Here is a 26,193-nt window from a genome sequence, read left to right on the forward strand (position 1 = left end):
TTGTCCCGGTACACGCACTGCGTCGAGGCGGCCGTCACGATCGCGGACGCCAGCGACAGCCCCACCGTGCCAATGCGGAACACGAGGCTGGCTGCCTCTGACGTTTCGCTGGAATTTAGCTTATGCGATTTGGCGTGAGAGAAAAACATTGTTCGCTCGAGAAAAAATACCGTTGAAGTTCAAGCGAAAAGTACTGCAGAATTTTACTACGACAACTAGCATTCGTTATTTATGTCAACAAATGGCTCAATTCTGCTAATGTCTACTATCTGAATGGCGGTTAGGCTATATTATGAAGAAAATGGTAGTTGGATTTGTACTTTCCTGACAAAGAAAGACATGGGATATCAGCAAAATCAGAAGCCCATTTGCTCAACAAGCTTAAAACTGTTAGTTAATGGAATCAACGATTATTTGTTTTGAGCAGTCCAGGTCTCCTCACATCATACTGACCCGTTCGGCTTGCTGAAACTTGACTGAATTAGCTAAAAAACATTGTTCTAGCTGAATTGTTGTGGGAGAAAAATATTGTTCTGGCTAAAAAAAACAAGCTAAATAGTGCGAATTATAAGCCGAACAAGGCCATTACATCACTTGCAAAAATGGAAGCGCACGGTACCAACAGCAGAGAACTCCGGAGTGAGATGATCAAATCCAAAAGATATATACAATGATGAAGCCACAAAAGTCGGTTACAACAAACAAATGGTTGCACGGAACTACAAAATTTGCTAGCACGCTTTGGTCTCGAAAGGCGATGGTGGTATCGTGTTATTTGCTCAGTGCAGCCTCTAAGAGATGCTCGATCCGGTATCTCATCACAGGTTGTCCAGACCTTGTCTTCTTGAACATCTTCTCCCTCAGTTCTTTCCGCTTTGCCTCAGACTTCTCCTGGTGTTCCCTCTTCGCCAGAATTATTGCATCCCGTTCTTTCTTAGCCTTCTCATCCTCTGAACGTTTTTTCTCATACTCTTCCTTCAAACTATGCGGAGTACGCTTCTTGCCTTTATGATATGGCTTTGGCACATCTTGGGCAGTGTCACCACCATCCTGCAAGGAATCACATAAAAATGAGTTGTATTTGTCTCTGAAGATCCAGAACAATTGTGCTGTTTCGAACTTCCACCCTAAAATGTTCTCCATTTTGGTCTAACTCCTATCACTGTAAGCAGAATTACCTCATGGATTGGAATTTCTGGATGGTTGCTTGACTGACTTTGTTGCTTCTTTGTCTTTTTGTACTTGCTAATTAATTTAGCATTCTTGTAGAATTCCCTTTGCTTCTCTGCAAATATAGAGCAATGGTTTCATGAATATATTTGGAAACCTATTAAAATAGTACTGGCAGGAACTCAAATAATTTGACAGAGAACTTTTGAAAACAGGTATGTGTGTATTTAACACTTCCAAGTATTGACTATTGAGGTTTGTCTACTTAACCATTAAATAGCCACGACTGCTCTCTCTATCCTTTAATCTTTACTAGCAAAATGTGTCCGTGCGATGCACCTGGAAAAATATAATTACATAGCTCTAACCCAATAAACCTCAATTTATATATTGTATGTAAAATATAGTATAGACTTCAACAGAGGAGATACAAAACTGCACCTTTCCAAATATGTTGTACCTTGCAATTATAATCTGGTAATAATTGGATATCTGATATAAAAGAAAAGTCTAGAGGTAACTCTCAAACAAGTTAGAGATGAGTAGGACCCGCAACAAATTAGAGATGAGTAGGACCCGCAACATGTTTTAAGCTAATTCCACATTGGTGCAACCGATTCCCCCGATGATGAGAAAAGGCAAGAATACCCAAAGAGGCATTTTGCCAGTACTACAAACTCTTTGTATCCTTTGCACATGAAACTATGAGATAATTATGAATACCCACTAACCCACACTGCGTCCTCTCTATCTGACACGTGGTTTGCCTTCTCCACTGCTCCTTGGAATAAAAACTACAGATGCTCTCCATCCTTATCTCTTCTCGTGTCGGCGCATGTGCCATGGACTTGGCCGAGCCTTTCCCTCTCCCTCTCCCTCCCTCCCTCTCTCTCCCGTAGTCGAAGATGCGCCATTAGAGAGGACGACACAGCTTGTGAGCTCCAATGCGCAGCGGCTCTCCAGTGGAGAGGTGTTCCAGTGTGCGCGGCAGCGACCAGAGGGGACTATGTCCCCACGCTGATGCAGCCACCATCACCCTAGCGCCCACTGCTGGACTCCAGAGTAACTCTGGCCACATCCATCCCAGGCACTCTACTTCTAGGCCACCACACGGGATCTAAGACCCTGGTGAACCTCTTCCTGGAACTTTTGCATGGCGACTGCACACTCCACGCCCCCACCGACTTTGACCCGCTGGCGCCACAGGTTGTTCGCACCGTTCACATCTGCAACAGCCAGTCCGCCACGGCACGCACCTTATGGAGGCAACAGTAGCTGCGATCAGATTGCCAAATATGTCCTCGACTCTATGCGCGGCTTGGGCGAGCGGGTAGTTGGGCTCACGGATGGAATTTCTGGGTAGAGAATTTTTCTCCTTTTAATATGGACATAAGTTTTTAGCCTACCCCAACTTGTTTGGGACTTAAAGGCTTTGTTGTTGTTGTTGTAATATGGACATAAGTTTTGCAATGCTCCATAGCGAAATTGGAATGCATTTCTTCCTCCACAAGGTAAAGTGATCCAAGTATGGATTCGGATTCAATTGGAACCGTTGAGTACATGAAACTAGAGCCCATAAAATGAGGTTTCGATGAGAACTTATTTGGTCTATCTAATCTCTCATGCATCATTCAGTTGTCTAAATTATAACAAAAGAACTACATTAACAAAGGAAGAATGTGTGACCATGTGTACCAATATTCTCGAATCTATCTAAACCTCAGCATGAATGATACGAGTTCAAGTAAATTCAGCCAAATGCCTCGCCGTAAGAGCAGATTAATTGTCAGCTGCGGGCATATTATCATTCTCACGAGCAGATTAATTGTCAGCTGCGAGTATATTATCATTCTCAAATTCCTCTAAATCTCAGAAGTGAATTATATGATTTCAAGTAAATTGAACCGAATGCCTCACCGACACCAGCTGATTAATTGTCAGCTATGATTTATTACTCAGGAAGTCAATGCAATGATCCATGGTAGCAAGTTTACCAGGAAAAAAAAAAGCAGACCCAAGTGCACACAGCAGCGGTTGCTAGCTAGCTAATCCACGCTCCAAACTGCGGCCAGCAAGCTCAGGAAGGTGGTGATACTCACTGATGAGGGCCGGGTTGTAGCCGGTGTTCCGGGACTTGGCGCTGGCGAAGGCGGCGAGGGAGAGCGCCCCGCCGCCGCCGACGCCCAGCCGCTGCTCGTTCCGCCTCCGACTCCCACCGCCCCACCTCCCTTTCCCCTTCCCCTTCTTGAACCCTCCGCCGCTTCCGCTTCCGCTTTCGCCGGCCGGCGCGTCGCCGCCGCCGCCGCGAGTGTGTGGTGGCTGCAGCTTCATCTGCGCGTGCATGAAACCCTAGAGGCGTCGGCGTTCTGGAGCCCAAGCTTGATGGAGCCCGTCGGCTTCCACTTGTTTTCTTGGCAGATCTTGGGCCCTTTGGGTCGGAAAGTGGGCTTTGAGCTATTTAGGCCGAATAGTTGGGCCGTCCCTTCTATGGGTCCGAGCGTTCAGAGATCTGGGCCTCGGCGGCGGCGCACCACACCGCACTTGCCGCGCTCGCCTAGGAGCAGGCGGCGTGGTGGCGGCGCAGTTCGCGACGCGTGGCATCGGGGCGAGGTCAGCGCCGGAGCTCTGATCCCGGCCACGGTCACGTCCCCTTCCGATGGAATGGGATCGGACGGATATGTATGAACCGAGCTCCTCTGTTCCATTTCCCTTTCCCTCTCTATTTCCCTTATCACTGTCCACTTTCGTTGCTTCTACTGTCTGCCCCCTAGAAGTTGTTGCTCCATGTGGATAAGTGAGTAGGTCTTGCGCAGTCATATGCAAAATCAACTGATCGGATGAATGCTGGTGGAGGGATTGAACAATACTGCTTTATGCTAGTAGTAGCAAGTAGATCTTGTTATTGTTGCATGACCCCAGAGACGTTGTTGCCTCTCAAGTGGAAATGCAATTCTGCTAGCAATTTAGTTATTTTTTAGTTGAATTTTGCAATGTATTGTTATTGATCACAATATCATGATCATATAGATGTAGATCAAAATATGAGTCTAGCGGAACCACTTTTGTGTAACTAAAAGGAAAGGAAAGGGCTCATATAGTTCGCCAAATTATTGGTGAAAACATACAATATCAGTATCTTCACATATGTGTATCAGAACAGAAATACCCTTAAAACAGTAGGATGTCAATTAGATGATCTTTAGCACCTGGTATGGCCAATAATATGTTTAAACAAATTTCATGAAAGGATCAGTACAAATCTAAAGGTTTTACCCATCACAGATATTTGTTGGATAGATACTGTATTAAATTGTCAAAACATCCATATTATGTTTACATGCTGAAACAAGGTTTATTTTTCTCGATAACAATATAACATTGGAGTTTGTGAAAGCCTTGATGATTGCTTGATTTCAGTCTAGCAATACTGGAAGGTACAGGGTGAAATCGATTACGTGTTTATTATTATCCTGCCTTTTTTTCTTTCTATGTGGTATTCTATCATTATATATTTCTGTGATTCACGCTTCATCGGAAGGAATGATGTGAAATGTTTAATCATGTTTTTTTATGCACCATTGTCGATAGAGATACCAAACTTAACATCTTGCTGCACTGAGTTTGTTAAGTCTGCACAGTAAATTTTGGAGGAGAGGAAGCTAAATCAAACATTACTAGCCAACCATATTACATTGCTTGACTTTCTTGAAATCCCACAATTGATGGACACGTATGCATTTTATCTTACCATTCCCTTGTCTCTTTAGTTCTTGTTTCAGTTGTTTGTTATTGATATACTCATTTACTTTTCAGTAATCCATAGTTTTTTTAGCTGTTGTATTGTTGCTGAATTATGCATGGTAATCAGTAAGCTTATGCTTGTAGGTGTGGAATGGTAACTATGATAAAGCACTTGATCTAGAAGCTTTTTAAAGCAAAACCTCGAAATTGCATCCCGAGTAAGTTGTGTAACATGATTGCTATCGCAGATCTTGACATTTGCTTTTATATTAATCATTTACTCCCTCCGTTCCAAATTATAAGTCACTTTGACTTTTTTGGTACATCCATTTTGCTATGCATCTAGATATAATAACATGTCTAGATACGTAGCAAAATGGATGAAACAAAAAAGTCAAAGCGACTTATAATTTGGAATGGAGGGAGTACTTTTTCCGATTGAAGTTTATCTGTTATCCCAGGATTAGCTGCTGAAGTCAAGCAGTACAATCATTAATTTCACAGCTTCTCCAGAAACTTCGATCAAATATTCAGGTGAAGATGCCAGTGTAATAAGGGTTATTTATGACCATTTTGCATTGTAGAGATTATGTTATGTGTGTAGCTTAGTTCTTTGTTATATCCAATACTCTCGTCTCACCCCCAAATTGCTTGACTTATCCATCTTGAGCACAAATGTACCTAACGTAGCAATTTCATTTTCTACAGTTACCTGAGTGCCTCCGTGTTGTAGCACATCTGTGTTGATTTGGAGTTTTCAGTGTGTCAGAATTGCGCTTACAGGTATTCTGAATTTTTTTCATGTAATTTTCTCTGTGTGAGTAGGCTTCAAGAGACATTCTGCTTTTGCGTTTTTTGGGGTTCAATTTATAATGGTGTGAGTTCTGCTACGTCTCCAAGTATATTTGATTTGCAGTAGTGCTCATGAGTTCTCCGTAATGGCAATGCAGAATTTTTTGTAATGATATTTCTCTTCCTACTTTCTTACATCGTGCAGTCAAATGTTTTGGACAATATGATTTGAGCATCTTCATCTTAACTCTGATATAATTTCTAGTTCCTGAGGTGCAGGGAAGGTTTAGCTTTCAGGGATCCTTGAAGATCTGTACTAAAGGAATGTTTATGATTACCTCAAAGGCATGGTGACTTGCCACATGTACATCTATTTGATGTTGTTAATCAATATCGAGCAATATTTAACAATGATAAATCTGGAAATGACAAGAACTATGACGGTGGCTTGCTTTTCAGCTGGGCAATGCAACAAGTTAGTAATCACCTCACCACTCTTCAAATTATGATACCAAACAGAACAGAAGGTGGGTCTTTGTCCAGCATTGTTGAATAATGCATGGTAAGGAACGGTTGAATGGCTTCTGATCCTTTTTCTATCTCGATTGTGGTTTCATACAAGATTTAGCAGCGATGTCTGGTTTCATTCATAAATTTGATACACTTCCATGTTGAAGTATTGTGCAATGGGTCTTGGTTTAGTCGGATTAGATTTCCATGGCCTCCTTCCACCAATCTTTGAAAAGGAATTGGTGTTTAAATTATATAATTTTGTTAGTGACCCTAAATGCGATACTATTGATGCTGTTATCGGCATTTGGCAGTGCAGTTCTAAATTTATTCTCAAAGAATGAGAATTCGGTGGATGAAATTTTCAGCTGATGCAGTTTTCTGCAACCATTATGGATGTTGAAATACTGCAACATAAACTGGATTCAGTTTACCGTGCTGTTTGAGCTTTTCAACCAACTTTCTAGTTCTTTTGACTCTGTCTTACAACGTTATTGGTATAACATCTTACTGACATTGTAATACCTTCTACCAAGCTAGGTCGTTTCGGATTCACACCGTTGGGTTGTGATGCCATCTGTTGGCTTTGTAGCAAATGGAGTTGTGGATGAGACTTCTGATGATGTGACTCCACCTTCTGTTTTAATGAGCATCCACCTCTTGCAGTGTTTGTTAATGGTAAGTTCTGCTCAATCATTCTTAGTATTTTGCTTCTGTCACTCTACTTGAACAAAACTTGTGGTTAACTGGTGTGTGTGCATGTTGACACGTCATGTTTTGAAACTCTTGTCTGCAGGTATTTTAGCAGCAATGAATGAGCTAAGACCGTGTGTGCCATTGAGCTTGAAACTCATCCTTGCCCAGGAGGTGTTCCAGGGACTACAAGCAATTCTCCAACTCTCTAGTTAGATACAACGCCATGCGGAGGATGCTTTGTGGCAATGAGTCCGCTCTTTTCCTTTTACTCTGCCAGGCATTTATCGAGGTTTGTTTAGTTTCTCCATGATAGATCAGTGGTTTTGAATCTGGAAATAGAACATAACTTGTTACAGTACGCATGAAACAAAACTGAATGGCTCAGAGTCTTACCCATCAAGCCTAATTGTGTAAACAGTAAACACTCATTGTTTCGACATAGGGAGAGTTGACATCTTAACTTTCCATTTATCAGGTTGCATATCCTTATTGTGTGGCATGTTTTGGCCGATGATGCGACCTGAATGAGGCAACATTGATCTCAGAGCCATAAAATATTTAGCTGCTCATTGTTATAGCCGATACCTAGATGTTGCAGAGTGAGTGTGTCCAACCTGGATAATAATCCCTGTTCGGCTTACCTCATATTCGGCTTGTTCGGCTTCTTTTTTTTAGCCGGAACAGTGTTTTTCTCTCACAACAATTCAGCCGGAACAGTGTTTTTCAGCCAGTTTCAGCCAAGTTTCAGACCAGCGAACGGGGCCATTATTATATGCCGCCTGTTCGCTTGGTCGTATTTGACTTATAAGACATGGCTTATCAGCCGAACAGTATTTTTCTCTCACGCCAAATCAGCCAACAGTACTTTCAGCCTTGGCTTATAAGCCAAACAAGCCCAAACAAACAGAGCGACGATCGTACAAACCATGTTCACCGCATGGTTGACTAGACACTTTCTAAAATCGAAGATCTGATTTATTTATAAATTCATCCCTGGAGATATCATCGACAGAACTAACAATATTAATATTTTTCTCTATCTGGTTTCATCCGGTCTAATCTGGATTAATAGCCTGATCGGCTGCAGTCATTAGGCTGTAGCTGCTGCAGACATGAGACCAGGTGCTGTTTAGTTCGCAAAATTTTGTAAATTTTTTTAAGATTTTTCGTCACATCGAATCTTTAGACGCATGCATTAAGCATTAAATATAAATAAAAAATAAAACTAATTATACAGTTTAGACGAAATTTATGAGACGAATCTTTTAAGTCTAATTAGACTATGATTGGACACTAATTGCTAAATAACAACGAAAATGCTACAGTACCATTTCTCAAAAAATTTCGCCAACTAAACAAGGCCCAGGCCACAGCACCACTACCCTGCTGCAGCCATGCAGTGCTAAGAGCAAGGCTAATAATATAGCTGGCTTGCTGGCTGTAAGGTTTTTTACAGCCTTCTCTCAGCCCATTTATATAGTAGTTAGCTCTTTACAGTTAATACATGGTCCACTTGTCTCTCTCACAGACTATTTTGGTTCTTGTGTCCAAACCGACCATAAGCTTACAGCCCGGTTCTCCTCTCTCTCCTCACCTTAGCATTTAGTCGGCTTATGGCCTACTATTATACTGGCTCTAAACAGTTTAGATACAGCTGCAGCTGTTCCACCATGAGTCCATGATTGCACTGCAGTCGATCAGGGCCTAAATTGAGTAGAAAAAGAGGGTGCAAGGAAAGTATCAAATGGAGTATAAAAAACAGCAGCTGGAGGAGGAAGCCAAAAGATGTGGCGATGATGACTAGGCCGGTGATTTGTTGTGCATCTCATCTCCTTATCCTATTTTATCTTCTTCCCAGCACCAACGAATCAACAACAAACACGAAGGCTGAAAGGAAAAGTTGCAGGATTTACTAATCGTAAACACTTTACAATGTTCTTTAATCCATTTTTTCATGTAATAATATTAGTCGTTGTCTCATCGAATGTTTGAACATATGCATGGAGTATTAAATATAGACAAATTACGAAATTAATTACATAGTTTGTGACTAATTTGTAAGACGAATCTTTTAAGCCTAATTAGTCTATGATTTAACAATGTTTGCTACAGTAAATATATACTAATGATGAATTAATTAGGATTAAAAAATTCGTCTAGTAAAGTACCGATTATATAATTTATTTTTTTTAATAGTATCGAACACGTCAGACCTTTGATTACCGCGTCCGAACACCCCCTAATTTCTCCGCTGCAAAAATGAGATCGGAAGACGGGCAGTCGGGCACAGTTAGCAATCAAAGCGGTGGGGCCCAGCTCGAGGCTCGATGAGTCCATGTCCATGACGTCGCTTTTACTCATCCTGGATGGACCAATAAAAGGAGAGGAAAAGCAGCGCCTCGCACCCTCCCTTTATCACGGCATTTTACCTGGAGGCCCCTGCTCGCCGTCGCTATTTACATCCCTGCCACCCTCCTCTCCGCCGTCGCCGCCGCCGCCGGGGATGGGGGGAGCGCAGTTCCTCGGCGATAACGACGGGGAGGCGGTGGACCGCCGCGACGCGGGCAAGATGGAGCACGGGTGAGCGACCGCGCGCGCCTTGAATTGAATCCTTCCTTATTCGTGCTCCCTTGCTTCCGACGACGGAATCTCGATTCGCTCCTTCCGGTGCTGAATCGCTCGCTCTGCGCCACGTGACTGGTTGATTTGCTATGCTCTCAGTGTTCGTTTTCATGTGGCTGCCTGATTTTGCTCGTTCTCGTCCTTTGGTTTCCCGATCCAAGGTGGCCTAGCTCCGCTGTGCTTAATAATCCGCTCACGCCAGAGATTTGCTCGTTGCCGCAGGTGCGAGCATTACCGGCGGAGGTGCAAGATCGTGGCGCCGTGCTGCAACCAAGTGTTCCCCTGCCGCCACTGCCACAACGAGGCTACGGTGAGCTGGTGTCCCCTTTTCCTTTTCGCAGAGATCAGTGTTGTGCGGCTCTTTCGTAAGTAGAACAGTACTGTATAACTTAGCGAGCTTGCCTACTCGGGAACCTTTTGGCGTGCTTGCCAATTAGCTAGCACACTGGCATGCATTTTTGTTTGCACCAAGGGGACGGTATAGGCATACTTATTACATTTTGTGACCTGAAAGGTCAGTAGTTTGGCTGTATACTTTTGTTAGTCTTAGATATTGACTGTGTTCATTTTGGTTAAATTCTGTACATGATGAATCAAAATATGGAATTCAGTGGCAGTAATCTTGCTGTGTATAGAAGTAGTGTTCATGCAATAAATTGCGAAATAAGGAACAATCTCCTTAGCAGATTACATTTATGAATATGTGGTTCCTGGAATGGGAACTTGATAGTAGATTTCTAAAATTGTGCCTTTAGTCATTTTTGGAGCAGTGAAACATAATGGGTGTACGAAATTGTGCCTTCTAAAATGGAACCGTCTGGTTTTGGCACTCTGGAATGGGAACTTGATAGTAGATTTCTTAAATTGTTCCTTCAGTCATTTTTGGAGCAATGAAACATAATGGGTGTATGAAACTGTGCCTTCTAAAATTGAATCGTCTGATTTTGGCACTATATGCAAAGAACAGCTATTGCTAGAGCCCTTCTTTTTCTTAAAAAAAAAATCTGAATTGTATTGGTTCTTTCTTCACTGTAGGCTTCCAGAGATCGGCATACAATATGTCGTCAGGATGTTAAAAAAGTAAGTCTTCCATGTTTTTCTAGTTTCTACAATTAATTGACTTTACTATGTTCAGCATTTGTGGAAGATTAACTCTGTTCATTCCTGCAGGTAGTTTGCCTACTCTGTGAAACAGAACAGCAGGTATGACTTAAACTGGTGCAGAATTTTATTTAGTGCTCATGTCACGTAAGGGCTTAACTGAAACTTCATTTTTGCTGTTTAGGTGTCACAAGTGTGCATAAGCTGTGGAGTCAATATGGGAGAGTACTTCTGTGATACATGCAAATTTTATGATGATGATGTAAGTTTTAAGTTTGATTGCTTTTGTATTTGCTTTGTACCATTCATACCAACTGATGCATGTTGCTTCTTTTACAGACAGAGAAAGGGCAGTACCATTGCAATGATTGTGGCATATGCAGGTGAGCACAACCGAAACTTTCACCAATATATAAATTATTAAGCTGATTTCTGATCATGTGTCCACTCAATTCAACCAGGGTTGGTGGCAAGGAAAACTTCTTCCACTGTGTAAAGTGTGGTATGCTTTGCTTCAACCAATTTGAATATGTGATTTTGAGTTGAATGTTCTTCCATACTCCACAGTGGTGATTCAATGTTTTTCCATACAAAACAGTGGTGATTTTGAGTTGAATGTTCTTACATACACAACAGTGAAATAATTGAAGTCCAAATTATGTCACCTGTTTGTCTCTAATGAAAAATTTTCATGCCCCCAAGTTGAAGTCTGCAGATTGTATCAGTATAAATTAATATTCACCATCTAGGGCGATTGAAATTCAGCAACAAAGAAACAATATTATAAATTTTATGTTCACTGGTAAAACTCTGCATGTGTCTATTCTTTGTGTGTTAATGCTTACATGTTCTATTTCTTCCTGTTCCTTTTCTGCAATGCACAGGGTCTTGCTATTCTGTTGTACTGTGTGATAACCATCAATGTGTGGAGAACTCAATGAGGCAGAATTGCCCAATCTGTTATGAGGTAACATCGATAGCTTGCGCTGCTTCTGAAGCTATCTAGATATTATAACCGGAACTATTTCTGCAGTATCTATTTGATTCATTACAAGGAACAAGAGTTCTTAACTGTGGACACACAATGCACTTGACATGTTTTGAAGAGATGGTGGAGCATAACAAGTAAATCTCTACACCTTTGTTAATATAGAATTATATTGATACTTCATTTTCGTTCTTTGAACATACTCTCTGAGACAGTTTTGTTTATGGTAACTTCTATCGGCATTTGATTGTACAGATACACTTGTCCAATATGCTCTAAAACAGCTCTTGACTTGACACGCCATTGGGAAATGTTGGATCAAGAGGTACTATATTTCTTTTCCGATGATAGCAGCTTGTATACTGACAGAGAAACAGTCTTTTTTATTTTTGTGAAATGACAGAGAAACAGTCTTTGGTAGTAACTTAAGATTCAGAATCTAGGATGTGTGTTCCAGTCTATTACCGGAAATAATTTGGAAGCTATGCCAGAAAAACAAAACTTTTCAGCAATCAGGAGACATTCCTTCCAGATGAGATGATATAGTAAAATTAGTAATAGCATTTGGTTGGATAAGAAAAGGGTCAATTGTGTGCTGATTTTTTTTTTGTTCTGGGCAACTATATTACGGTGCTTCCTGGTGCTTGCTGAATGACTGATGGTTAGTTCCTTGTCATTTTGTAGATCGAAGCAACAATCATGCCTCCTGTATATCGGTACAAGGTATTCTTTATTTCTTTCTGGCATACCTATGCAGCCCAACTCCCAGCTAGCTTAGTACATTAACCCAAGGATAATAATTTCATAACTTAGTTATTGGTATGTAAATTAGAAACCTTCACCGATTGGCATTTTTCATAACCTACCTAGAAAACCTCTCTGCAGTCTTATACTGATGAATCATCTATGCTAGTGGAATAATAACCATCCTAAAGGAGGGAGCTCCCTTATATTGACGTTCTGTTCTATTTTGGCTAGCCATTTGAATAGATCCAAAGATAATATAGCCATGCTGGTTCATTTGATGTAACTAAAGCTTTTGTCCTATGTGTGAAAAAATGGCAGATTTGGGTGCTTTGCAACGACTGCAACAAGGTCTCAGAGGTGAACTTTCATGTGATTGGCCACAAGTGCAGCCACTGCAGCTCGTACAACACTCGATCAACATCGCGCCCTGCAGATTCATCGGGAAGCAGCTCACCTTCGACAGACTCATCGGACAACATGTAGAGAAAACCAGTGCCAGAACCAATATGATAGAAGAAGTGAAGAAGGAACATTGTTTCGCGGCTTGCGTGCCTGGAAAACTTGAAGACTCCCAGCCGTTTATTAGCCCTTGTTTTGACGAGATTCAACTCATTCCATGAGTCTTGGCTGTCGGGGGAAATTCCAGCTTGGGCATAGCTGGGTTAACCCACATGACCAGCGTAGATGTTTGTTGAATCTTGGTCGCAGCCAGCCGTGATTGTATCACCGTGGGTGAAAACCCAGCATGTTATGAATCGCATACTTACTGTAAGCTATATAGCAGAAGATGGGTACGGGGTACCCCTGACTGATGCCTGGTCTGTTTGTGTGCTTGTGCTGAACTGTTTCTGAATTGCCCGCTATATGTTGTGTTTGTGTTTTCTGATGATCCGTCAGGGACCGCAAAGTGTGGTGAAATTGTAATGGCATTACGCACTTGCAATGAATGAGTAAAATATAATAATAGAAGTATTTATTGATGGCAAGCTGTGAAAAATCACCACAGTCGATGATAGGTGGTGTACCTGCTGACCGCAAATTCAACCAGCCCGCGGCAAACGCTCTGCCGGACGGAGGGACACTGCCGCCGCAGCCCTCCTCGCCACGTGCCGCCGACCTGCCACCGCGTGCTCTGACCCGGCGTCTTCACCAAGGTACGTAAGCGCCCTCCCTGCTTCGCTTACTTGCTCTCATGTGGCAACTTCGCCGGATTGCCGACCCTGCCATTGCTAAGGTTCAGCCCGGCCGTTTCTTGGGTTGCTGATTGCGTTGAATCCAGTTCAGGCGTTCAGCGCACCATGGCCATGGTGCTGGGGACTTCTGCCGTCGTGAACTGAAAAGGTGAAAATGCATACAGTAAGCTATTATCTGTTGTTTTGGCCATTATTATGCGTCTGTGCCCTGCTACCGGATTCGTGAACCAAATTTTCAAGCTCTACTGCCCAGCATTCACGATTGCACATGTTTGGATACAGTGTATTTGTGTTGCCGCGTTACTGTTGATTTTGGGCCTTTCATACTCTGTGTTACTGCTGAACAGCACAAGATGTTCAGCTCATGGATTTGGGCAGCCTTACCTTACAACCCTGCTTCTGCTTCCTACTCTGAACTTCAGAAAGCAAGTCCTACCAACGGCTGTAGCATGGTAGCACTAGCACATCACATAAATCTGGAAATTTCAACATGGCCTTCCTTGTCTTCGCACAGATCATTCTCACAATAGGTCAGCCGCTGCCTCAAACTTGTGAGAAGCTTAATGAATGCATACGGTAAACCATGTGTCATTTCTCTAATTGTCTTTTCTCTTTTGTTGTGTTAATAGAAAACTGTTTTTTTTTTCACTTCGGATAGATGACGTGCCTCTTTTTTTTTTCTACCATCGCTGCCTAAGTTAACCCTCAGGAGCTTATATATTAAGTATTAACAAGTGATTTAGGACACACATCAAATTTATAGATACCACAATCTGTCAAAGCACACCTACTTGAAGATGGGTGTTTTTATGGTATGGCTACATTATCTCTCCTTGAAGTTGAACACCCATGTTGCAGCACTTGCATTGCAGATGGCTTAACGAGGGAAATACAGTCACTGAAACACAGAGAGAAAAGATATGCTGCCCGAGAGGACCACCCAACTTGGAAGACTTACGCAACCATGCATCCTGCATCCGTACGTACATTGTGCATATATATCTTTTCTATCTACAGTATATACGTTGCCTATCTTTCTCTTCTTTTAAAAGAGTGGTATATGGATGAAGTCAAGAAAAAGATGCGCCGGTCGCCATCGCTACTACTGTGGCGCCACAACGCACATTGATCCTAGAGGATCCTTAGACAGAATGATATATATCATCATCGCTACTTTGATGTACAGCAACATGCTCGATGCTGAGGGAACCATCATCCTGCCCAAGGCTTCGCTGTATGCAATTCGTCACGGAATCGATCCATCAAGGTCACAGAGTAGTAGCAATCCTCTCCTCCTCTTGGTGTCAACGATCGTACAATCTTGCATATTGTTCTTTGTTTTTATTCGCACTACTACACAGTTCACTACTGATAAGGGCACGCATAAAGGCGATTCTTTGCAAAATAGGTGGTATCAACTCTGAGATTTTGGTCATTTGCCCAAGTACATGTCGTACCTGAAAACTTCATCTCATTCTGTAAAAGTTTTGTGGGTCTGAAATGCTTCAGTTCGGTATATGGTTACATACATGCTTCTTTGTTAGCTATGCATTTGAAGGTTGAGATGCAATCTTTCTTTGAAAAAGAATGTGGCTCTAAAAATATAATGCCAGATCTTTCACTGAAAACAAACATTGTGCATCTTGAGAGAACAAAGGAAAGAAAGAAGCATCCAAATCAACACAGCTCATCCAAAGGGGATTCTCTGAAGGTGACGATGAAAGGATGATAGAGTCAGTCTCTCAGACCTCATCGCATAGGTACGTAGGATAGAGTCATAGACATCAACTAGTCCCAATTGCCATGTTTGTATTGGAATTCAAATTGTTTACATTACATGGATGGATAGATTTTGATATGTAAGGATCTGCTAAAGCCAGTCTGGTTTTGGTTTGAGCTAAGGAGCTACGTGTGATGCCTATGGGAAAAATGAACTTCATTCAATTCCTAGCTAGATACTAGAGACCACTTGGACAAATGGGATGGCACAGACCAAGGCATAAGATCCTCGTAGGTGTCGGCACATCATGGACTTTAAGGCATATAGCAACAGCGTAGCTCTCTAGGTTAGGTCTTGACGTCTTGTGAAGCACATGGTATGGAATCATAAGCACAATGTGAATTGTACCATCACACGCATATATTTCTCTAGAGAAGATGAAAGCACTGCATAAATCATTCGTTCTAGCCAAAAGTTGACTTGTATGTCCCTGACAATTTCTTGAACTATGGTCGAACAAATTGCAGTAACTGCTGATGAATCAAGCTATATGGTCTCTTGAACTATTTGTAACTATGGCAAGGCCTTGCCTTCCACCAACCGGGCTTCCCGGAATATGTGGAATGAAAATGCAGGTGGGGATTCGTTTTGATCTCCCCCCCCCCCCCCCCCCCCCCCCCCCCCCCCCACCCCCCGAAATTGACCTAAAAAAATGGTTAGTTTCTTCACTGATTCAAATTCTGTAATTTTCTTTGCTTGAAATGATGCACAGTAGGATTGGATCTAATGATATGCCTAGAGGTAAACTAACTTGTTGCAGGAGCCACAATGCCCCTTGTGAAGTTGAGGAGTCAAGTACTAAGGAAACACCAAAAAGAATCAAAGGATTCTGGAGCAATGGAGATTGCTCTACAGAGCACTAGCTTTTTCTCCCTCCTTGCTTTCTTTCTTTTCCAGGTGAGTACTATCAAGGCCGGTATAGTGGAAACGAATCTCTCTATCCAAATATTCAATCTTGCATGCTTGCGCCGGATGTTTGCGTCATATAAAAAAATATTGGAAAAGAAACTAGAGAAAAGAACAGATAATATCCGACTTTCTTCAGATGCCCCTGCAGCATCATACAGGTAGATAGCAACTGTGCCACAACATCTTTTGCTCTAGCCTTGCTAGCTGTAGCTCACAGATCGAAGAGTTTTGTAGGGAAGGATGCACCCAGCCACAAAGGATATGTGAAGAAAAGATTATTGCAGTGCAGCGTCGGATCGTGGCATCGCAAACGCCTCATATCTGAAAAGGTCAGGCTGGTTTACAAACCAGAGGCAGCTCAATCTGCTGAGAAAAGCCGCGTGCAAGCAAGTTGCATGGTTGATATATTCCGTGCCACAGATAAGGCTGGTCAGCGAGGCGATGAGTTCTGCCTGACTGGCTGTTTCAATTCGGATGCTATTCTGAAACTTGCTGCTGAGGGGATTGATCCCTGGTTCCTCCGAAACCGGCTCCATTGATCAGCCGGTCGGAATTAGTTCCATGTTTAGTATGACGAAGAGCAGTGGCCGTACCATGCGAGTATTCCCAGTCATCGTTGTCGCTGGCACCATTCTTGTAGCTTCACGTCTTCACCACAACAATTTACTGTACCAGCTGTACATTCAGAAAATTCTGGTTTATGCAAGGCTGTGTGCATCCATATGTTTATTGTATCCTGAAGACCAGTTTGCGTTTGTGTCTGAATTTAGCTGTGATGACAGGCAAAAAGGGAAAAAAAGTGTAATCCCCAAATGGGGAAACTTTCACAACTAACTCAGTTCGATATTCTTGTAGAGTTCTTATGCATGCCCAAGCCCTAGTTGTCGATTGTTTAGTGTGTGATGATAACACCACGGTTTACGTCGCTTGTTTTTTTTGTGTCACTGTGCTCCACCGGCTTTTGAACGGGCGGTGAAATATTATCACCGCCGGTTCTAGTCAAACTGGTGTTGAAATAAAAACCATGCCGTGAAAATAAAATCTGTAGTAGTGCAATCTGCTTCCTTGCTAGCTCCACTTCCGTAACCAAAGAGATGTAAAAAGAGATCAATTCTGCCGTCTAGTTTTCCGGTGAAATTGATTTCCTGCTAACTTACAGAATAATATCAGTACAGTACTGCAGATTTTTAGATTCCAGTTAAGTTCAAATCCCATCAGATTTGTCATCTGCACAAGCAGTCACATCCGATATATAATCCCTTAACGCTATGAAATCCAGCCATCACAATCCAACCTGTACTGCAGCTATACGTCTCTGATGCTCTTCAATTCGCATGTCATTTGTCAAATGTGAAGATATCTGAGGTATCAAAAACCTAGGAGAGATCAAATCCCCGCAGTAACACTTCAGGAAAATCCAAGAAGTAAGCAGCCAGTTATGCTACTGAAAGTTAAATTTAGTCAGGTTGTCGGAGAAACATGGAGATGTGTGAAGAATATAGTGATCCGACCAGAGAAAGCGTCGAAATTTAGTCTACTTGTGATCCATCCTTAACCACAAATGATCCATAGCGGAGAAAATGTCGCTTGACTCTCATGAGAGAAGACCAAAAATGGGAGTCCCCGCTCTTCGATTCTACTTGCACTAGAGGTTTAGAACCTAGATATTTAAACATTACAGCATGCGTATGTAGATTTGAGCTGGTCAATGATAGAACAAAGTGGGCGGTGCTATTAGAGGCGACAATAAACAGATTATCTGGCCATTCTTATTCTGATTTGAGATCAATAATCGATAAATTCGATATATCCAACCAACACGTGATTTGCACATAACCACACGTGGCCTCTGCACCCGGCCTCTCAACACTAACCAAGCATATATATGACACGGCCAAATCAATGGATTGATTCTTTTATGATCACTTTTTATTGCAAAATCATGCAATACACAGACTAATGCCCTAGCTCTATCTATCTATTAAGAATCTTGGTTATGCTTGCTTTCAATCTATTCCATAGATAGAACTAGGTGGCTAGGCATATCTGGAGTTGACAGGGAATTGACATATATATATTCATGTTCCTGTATCTTAATTGGGTCCTTTATTAGATAAAGAACCTGTTTGGCACAACTTCTTATGGCTCCGGCTCCTCTTGCAACAACAACTGTAGCGACATTGTTCACATGAGCCGTTTTTTCCATTTCCTCGCGAAATGAACTGGGAACCCGAAGAAGCCACATTATATGGCTCCTTCAGCTCCTTCGGTACTGTGTTAGAGAGCCAGATATATTGTTCAAAGAAGAAAGCATGATGCTATTGACGCTACCCCTATTTCCGCCTTTGCTCCTACAACCAAGAAGAAGTGAGAGGCAATAGAGATGTTGAAGTTGATGTACCTAAACAAAAACACATTATATGCTTGAGCTATGGTACAAATTTCAGATTCAATGGAGTATGTATGACCGAGTTATTGATTTACCTAGGTTTATGCTTGTAACGTCAAGAACATTATCCTTCTTCCTGCTACGGATTATATTCCAGCCATCACAATCCAATCTCCGCTGCAGTTTTAGGTTCTCTAGCATTCTTTAATTCACATGTCATATGCCAGATGTAAAGATATCTGAGGTATCACAATCTAGGGTGATCAAATCCCAGTAGTAGTAATAAGTTAACACTTTCTGGAAAAACCCAAGTGGTAGTATAATCCACCGGTTCTTACCATTGGATACCAGGATCACGTATGAGTATCTAGACGAAGTGATCCTGTTTAGAGGATGTAATATTGAGTTATCTTTCATTTCAAATGTCATTTAAAGTTAAACAGTCATAACTAGGTTTTCAAAAACATGCCCTGAAATGTGGCGAAGGTGGTCTTGGATACGACCTTAGGGAACCGATGAAGGTGGGATGAGGGTTACTAGTTGGCACACCTAGCTAATACCATTTCATATATACTTGTACATTTACTACCTCAAAAGTTAACCATAGGAACCGATGACAAGCGTGACATGTTATAGCAACATGTAAGGGAGTGTTCGGGGCTGCTCCATTTCACAAATTGCAGCTCCGCTCTAGCTCCGTCTTGCCAAACACCTCCAGCTCCTAAAACTCCACTCCAAGAAAAGAGGTAGAGTTAGGGGGGCCAACTCCAAGTTTTTTCTCGAGCACCTCAAAAAGGTGGATTTAGACTTTTGTACTCCCTCATGAAGTTGGGAAAAATTACCCACAATTGTCAATCATTAATAAAAACACCCATGCAACTATTCCCCTCACCTAGGGCCGTATGCACGCCTCCGCAGTGACTTTTTTCATTCCTGCGATGCTCCTTCTCTCGCTGCTTCTCCTCCCCACAAAACCTAGCATTGCCGCAATTGTTCCGGCTTCCACAACCAGTGTCGTCGGGCTCCCATGGCCCCTCATCCGTTGCCAGCGGCCGTGGCCTCCAACGGCCCTACCCCTCCTTTGCAGGACCCGTTCCGGCCTGGCCCGGTAATTCCCCGGCCAGCCAGCTGCCAGGCACAGCCGGCATTTGTGTAGTGGTCGCGGCCGGCCAACCCACAGCCACCCATACCACTGGCAGCCAAGCCACGACTGGCTAGGCGCTGTTGCCGGCCGGATACTCCTTCCCAAGGCAGGCCGCAGGTTCCCAAGGGCCAGCTGCAAGCTAAGGAAACGCACAACACCAGCGAAGAAGGAGGATCGAGGGCATATTAGACCTTTGCCAGGAAACCTCACAAAAGTGGAGCTAGAGCTAGACTGCGTGCCAAACAGGATCAACTACTCTAGTAGGAACTTCACAGTGGAGCTACCCCATGGTGGAGTTGGTGGAGCAGAGCTGAAAAAACTAGAGCAGAACAGTCCCTAAATATCTTGGCAGTAACATGTCACTGACAAAAACATAGTGTAGGTCGGACGAAGTATTATGGTGTTCTACTATAGGAGAGGAGAGAAAAAAATGAGATGAACATATTCATTTTTATTTAGATTTGTCTTCTTCCTTTTTTTGATATAAGGTGGATTTATCTTCTTAGATTGATCAACTTGATATATCCGACTGGCGCATGTGATTTGCACAGGGCACACAACAGGTGGCATCGCCGCTGCAACAATAGCAAGCTAATAACGACGACACGGCCAAATCATATCATCAATATATTCTTTTTCTCCCATCCCTTTATTTTATCCAATTAATTAATAATGTTTTTCCTAGATGTAACCGATTGGTTGATTCTCTTTGTGGTCGATTTTATTTGCGAAGACAAAAAATAGAGACACACTAGTGCCGTGGCCCTGTCTATCTATCTATCTCTGAAGAATGTTCGTTGTGCTTGCTTTCAGTCTATTCCATTGCTGTACGTAGCTAGAACTAGCTAGGCACATCTGGAGTTGACAAGAAATCGACACATATATAAATTCATATTCCTGTAGCCTATATATGGGCCATATTAGATTAAATTTCATGTGCCAATTTTTTATAAGGATGTGTACATTTATTTCAAGATAATAGTCACTAAAAGAGTAAAAGTAGCACAAACAGGGTTTAGTTGTAGACTTGTAGTTAGGTTTTTGGCATGAACCGAAATTATGGTTTCCGGTAGAATTGGAAGATCATTTGTAAGAGTAACATTCAACACACTGAAGTTCTTTAATCCTAATCTTCTTACACAACTAATAAAACAATTTCTCATTTTAAAAATTAAGAAACTATATAATTGTCGGCATGGTCTCTGTCTCACTGATGCGCCTCTTTGGCAGCAGAGACGATGGTACATGTGAAAGGTCCTAATGGCTAGAGGGGGGGGTGAATAGCCTATTAAAAACTTTTACAACAACACTAAGGCAAGTGATTAGTAAATAAGATGGCGAAGCGAATTTTGCGTTAGCACTACACTTGTATTGCAAACCACCTACCCAATTCTAAAATCTATGATCTCTAGTATATCACAACAAGGTTAAGTCACTAATTTACACCAAGGTGAGCAAGCTAGCAAGAGAACTACAACCAAGAGTTACACTAACTAGTTTCAACTACCACAAGCTCTACACAAGTAAAGGCAAAATGTAATACAAGAGAGTGGTAGAGAGGTATACCGTCGTGGCAAGTGATGAATCAATGAATACCAATGAATACCAAGAAAACAATCAAGATACAATGATTTTTCTTCCGAGGTTCACTTGCTTGCCGGCAAGCTAGTCCCCATTGTGGCGATTCACTCACTTGGAGGTTCACGCGCTAATTGGCATCACACGCCAAACCTGCAACCGGGTGCCGCACAACCAACACAATATGAGAATCCACAAGCCACGTGCAATCCACTAGAGTTGCCTTTGGCGCTCCGCCGGGAAAGGCACAAGAACCCCTCACAATCACAATGATCGGAGCCGAAGACAATCACCTTCCTCCGCTCGACGATCCACCAATCACCGGGCTGTCTAGGCGTTGACAAACAGCAAGAGTAACACGAACTCCACCAGCCCAAATCGCCCAACTAGTGCCACAAGATGCTAGAACACTAAGTAATGCACTAGATGCTCTCCGATCTCACTTAAGATGATGAAATCAAGTGTGCGAGTGAGTGAAGTGGTTTGCTCAGCTCTCAAAGGGTGTATGTATGCAGCTGTTAGAAGTGATAAGAGAGTGGCCAAGGCTGGCCATTAGCTAGCTGTGCCCCTCCAACGGTCATCCATTGCTGAGGGGATTGATCCCTAGTTCCTCCGAAACCGGATCCGTTGATCAGCCAGTCGGAATTAGTTCCATGTTTCGTATGACGAAGAGCAGTAGCTGTACCATGCGAGCATTCCCAGTCATCGTTGTCGCTGGAACCATTCTTGTATGTCATACACATTCTTGTAGCTTCACGTCTTCACCACAACAATTTACTGCCGGTTCTAGTCAAACTGGTGTTGAAATAAAACCGTGCTGTGAAAATAAAATCTGTAGTAGTGCAATCCGCTTCCTTGCTAGCTCCACTCCCGTAACCAAAGAGATGTAAAAAGAGATCAATTCTGCCGTCTAGTTTTCCGGTGAAATTGATTTCCTGCTAACTTACAGAATAATATCAGTACAGTACTGCAGATTTTGAGATTCCAGTTAAGTTCAAATCCCATCAGATTTGTCATCTGCACAAGCAGTCACGACCGATACAATATCCCTTAACGCTATGGAATCCAGCCATCACAATCCAATCTGTACTGCAGCTATACGTCTCTGATGCTCTTCAATTCGCATGTCATTTGTCAAATGTGAAGATATCTGAGGTATCAAAAACCTAGGAGAGATCAAATCCCTGCAGTAACACTTCAGGAAAATCCAAGAAGTAAGCAGCCAGTTATGCTACTGAAAGTTAAATTTAGTCAGGTTGTCGGTGAAACATGGAGATGTGTGAAGAATATAGTGATCCGACCAGAGAAAGCGTCGAAATTTAGTCTACTTGTGATCCATCCTTAACCACAAATGATCCATAGCGGAGAAAATCTCGCTTGACTATCATGAGAGAAGACCAAAAATGGGAGTCCCCGCTCTTCGATTCTACTTGCACTAGAGGTTTAGAACCTAGATATTTAAACATTACAGCATGCGTATGTAGATTTGAGCTGGTCAATGATAGAACAAAGTGGGCGGTGCTATTAGAGGCGACAATAAACAGATTATCTGGACTTTCTTATTCTGATTTGAGATCAATAATCGATAAATTCGATATATCCGACCAACACATGTGATTTGCACATAACCACATGTGGCCTCTGCACCCCGGCCGGCCTCTCAGCACTAACCAAGCCAATATATATGACACGGCCAAATCAATGGATTGATTCTTTTATGATCACTTTTTATTGCAAAATCATGCAATACACAGACTAATGCCCTAGCTCTATCTATTAAGAATCTTGGTTATGCTTGCTTTCAATCTACTCCATAGATAGAACTAGGTGGCTAGGCATATCTGGAGTTGACAGGGAATTGACATATATATATATATATATATATATATATATATATATATATATATATATATATATATATATATATATATATATTCATTTTCCTGTATCTTAATTGGGTCCTTTATTAGATAAAGAGCCTGTTTGGCACAACTTCTTATGGCTCCGGCTCCTCTTTCAACAACACTGTAGCAACATTGTTCACATGAGCCATTTTTTCCATTTCCTCGGGAAATGAACTGGGAACCGAAGAAGCCATGTTATATGGCTCCTTCAGCTCCGGCTCCTTCGGTACTGTGTTAGAGAGCCGGATATATTGTTCAAAGAAGAAAGCACGATGCTCTTGACGCTACCCTTATTTCCGCCTTTGCTTCCACAACCAAGAATAAGTGAGGCAATAGAGATGTTGAAGTTGATGTACCTAAACAAAAACACATTATAGGGTCGGATGTTTGGTTAGAGGAATGAGCTAGTCCATTATCTACTCTCTCCTTACTTTTTTGTTTGGTTTTTGGAATGAAATGAGTTAAATCATCATCACCTCGTTCTTCACAAGCTAATAATTAGTACTAGTACGAGGAATGAAGTCATTCCATCAAATTTGAGGAATGAACTACTCATGAGACACCACCTCATCTAGAATGCAGTGATTCTCAAACCAGTGATTCCTCAAACTAAACGTCCTATACGTGCTAGGCCGCACTAGATCAAATATCAACTCGACTGATTTTGCACAAATTTTAGTTTGCATGAATATGATGATTAGCAAATAAAAGAGAAGAGAGAGGTCTATATACGCTGCATACATAAGAAGATGCCAGGCCGGTAGGTCAACACATGCAGGACATAACATTCCAAGATATGTTCCTTGGGCCCTATATATAGTTGTCCATCGAGCCGCCCCGGTCCGGTACAGCACAGGCACAGGCCAGGCAAGGCCCGCAGGGGTTCGGCCTTCGGCTCAAGCACGGCACTACGGGCCAAAATTCTTGCCGTGCAGGCCCGTTAAGCACGGCCAAATCTACGTGCCGTGCCAGCCCACAGCCCGGCGACCTAAAAACACCTAAAAAAAATCATCTCAACCAACACTTGTCAAAATTCACAGTTTCACAGATTCATTCATCCATCATCTCAATTCATATAACAAATGTAAAATCTAAGTTCAAATGACCAAATCCAACAAAAAAACCAAAAGAGACACATAATTAAGATAAAAGAGCTGTGTGCAATGCAACCTCATTAAAAATATTTCTAGGTAAAACTCACCCTTGTGAGAAACCCTAAAAAGGGAAAAAGAGTGTAGCACATCTCTTCAGAATGTCTGATGTCAGAGCAACAGAGAAAGCAGCAGACAACACAGAGTTCTTAAGAATATTACGATGTTCAGTAAACAGCTTGCTAAGATCTCTAGTGGTGGTCTGTCTAGATACCTTAACAAACCTAGGGTTATGAGCACGAACAATGTACTCTTCCTAGGCCTCTGTCTCACCAATACCTAACAGCAGATCAAGCCTAGCAATCAAGCGACACAATTCAGATCTAGCAATATCGGGTTTATAGTCCCAGTTATGCACAGAACCATCAGCATTGTAAGCAAGCCTAGACTGAACCCTAACACGTTGATCAGTTTTTTACCTACAAGATTTCTGGTGCCTCTTCAAGTGACCAGTGCCAGCACTAGATCTAGCAGACAAAGTAGTCTTACGCATTTTACAGGTAGCTTTAGTGCAAATCTTAACTCCATTCACATTCTCATAGACCTCTTCAAAATCAACCCACACAGGTGATTTACACTTACCAACATTAGATTTACCATTACCAGCAACAGATGGAGCAAAGTTGTTGGAGTTGAAGCCGACAGGGTTCCCAGTCGCCGTCGCCCCTTCACCACCGTCACCGTCCAGATCAATCGGAGCAACAGAGCCACTACCGACATCGATACTGAATAATGCAGCAGTGTCGTCTCGGGTGTCGTCGTCGTCCTCAGGGGCAGGCCTACCGCGATCAAGTCGTCGTTGCTGGTGAGCGGCCAGACGATATCATCATCAGCAGCCGCCATGGCGGATGGCTCTCCACCACCGTTCCTCAACGGTGCACGGGGTTGCCTTGGTCGCTCTATGCCATAGCTAGAGGACGACGCATCGGCTACCGACCTACGCAAAGAGATGGAGGAGGATGAAAAGATCACTTCAGAATACATCACTGGAAGAAGATAGAAGAGGAGGGTTAGGGTTAGGGTTTTACCTGCGCAACCGGAGCCCGGTGTCGGAGAAGACGACGGCCACCCAGAGAAGACGACACACTGGTTAGCAAGGATGGCGAGCGGCGGAGGAGGGACAGACAGGGACAACGAACTAACATATTCACTGAGATCTAGAGGGGAGATAGGGAGACGGAGAAGGGAGAGGCAGAGAGGGAGGGGATAAGGGGAGGTCGCCGGCGGCAGGCGGTTCGAGGTCACCGGAGTCAGGGTCGGCGAGGTCCGATGCCAGCAGATAAGACGGCGAGGCATCGACCGTCGAGCGATCGAGGCGAGAGCGGCGAGGCGGTGGGGGAGGAAATGATTTAGGGTTAGGGTTGAGGAGGGAGAGCGCCACGGCCGTCGCTTATATACGCGGGGGGTGAGGTGTTGTGGGGCTAGGCTGTCGCTTTATTATTTTTTTTCCATAAACTCCCAGAGAGATCATCAGCTCATCACAGTTCGTTTGGCTGTGGCTTGTCGTAACCGATCGTAAATTTCCAGCCGAAACAATATTTTTCTCTCACACAAACTAGCCAGCAGTATTTTTCACGAACCAGCAACGATATGAACCAGCCAACCGAAACTGTAAACCAACCAGACGATGGTACACGCTTGCCTTGCTTGAAAAAGTACATGAATTCCGTGCTAGGTAGACCCGGACCCGTTATGGAAACCCAACCCGGCCGAGCAGCCTGCACACTCTATAAAAGGCAACCACCCCTGTGCTCCCAGACCATCAGTCGTCACTACTC

At 42.8% G+C, this 26,193-nt stretch overlaps 2 protein-coding genes and 1 pseudogene across 2 annotated transcripts; 2 read left to right on the plus strand and 1 right to left on the minus strand.

Moving 5' to 3' along the window:
- Positions 1-494: 494 nt before the first annotated feature.
- On the minus strand, positions 495-3,534 carry LOC136505734 (rRNA-processing protein FYV7-like). The gene is made up of 3 exons (XM_066500875.1): positions 3,270-3,534; positions 1,179-1,285; positions 495-1,050 (listed from the first exon to the last, which is right to left on the minus strand). The coding sequence occupies exons 1-3, from the start codon at positions 3,511-3,513 to the stop codon at positions 772-774; spliced, it is 630 nt and encodes a 209-aa protein (XP_066356972.1). The 5' UTR covers positions 3,514-3,534; the 3' UTR covers positions 495-771.
- A 973-nt stretch (positions 3,535-4,507) lies between these two features.
- On the plus strand, positions 4,508-7,423 carry LOC136503840 (conserved oligomeric Golgi complex subunit 8-like; annotated as a pseudogene).
- A 1,810-nt stretch (positions 7,424-9,233) lies between these two features.
- LOC136502805 (E3 ubiquitin-protein ligase MIEL1-like) lies at positions 9,234-13,179 on the plus strand. The gene is made up of 12 exons (XM_066498045.1): positions 9,234-9,489; positions 9,754-9,841; positions 10,567-10,611; positions 10,702-10,734; positions 10,817-10,894; positions 10,972-11,015; positions 11,094-11,134; positions 11,517-11,599; positions 11,666-11,757; positions 11,876-11,945; positions 12,305-12,343; positions 12,686-13,179. Exons 1-12 carry the CDS (start codon positions 9,245-9,247, stop codon positions 12,848-12,850), a joined length of 1,023 nt encoding a protein of 340 aa, XP_066354142.1. The 5' UTR covers positions 9,234-9,244; the 3' UTR covers positions 12,851-13,179.
- The last annotated feature ends 13,014 nt before the right edge of the window (positions 13,180-26,193 follow it).

This window comes from Miscanthus floridulus, chromosome 14 (assembly GCF_019320115.1).
Source record: "Miscanthus floridulus cultivar M001 chromosome 14, ASM1932011v1, whole genome shotgun sequence".
NCBI lineage: Eukaryota > Viridiplantae > Streptophyta > Magnoliopsida > Poales > Poaceae > Miscanthus > Miscanthus floridulus.

Coding starts and splice junctions, on each gene's coding strand:
- LOC136505734 (XM_066500875.1), bottom strand. CDS start 3,513: ATGCACGCGCAGATGAAGCTGCAGCCACCACACACTCGCGGCGGCGGC. Junction 1,286..3,269: donor CTACAACCCGGCCCTCATCA/GTGAGTATCACC, acceptor CTATATTTGCAG/AGAAGCAAAGGGAATTCTAC. Junction 1,051..1,178: donor CAGAAATTCCAATCCATGAG/GTAATTCTGCTT, acceptor GATTCCTTGCAG/GATGGTGGTGACACTGCCCA.
- LOC136502805 (XM_066498045.1), top strand. CDS start 9,245: ATGTCCATGACGTCGCTTTTACTCATCCTGGATGGACCAATAAAAGGA. Junction 9,490..9,753: donor GCGGGCAAGATGGAGCACGG/GTGAGCGACCGC, acceptor TCGTTGCCGCAG/GTGCGAGCATTACCGGCGGA. Junction 12,344..12,685: donor CTCCTGTATATCGGTACAAG/GTATTCTTTATT, acceptor AAAAAATGGCAG/ATTTGGGTGCTTTGCAACGA.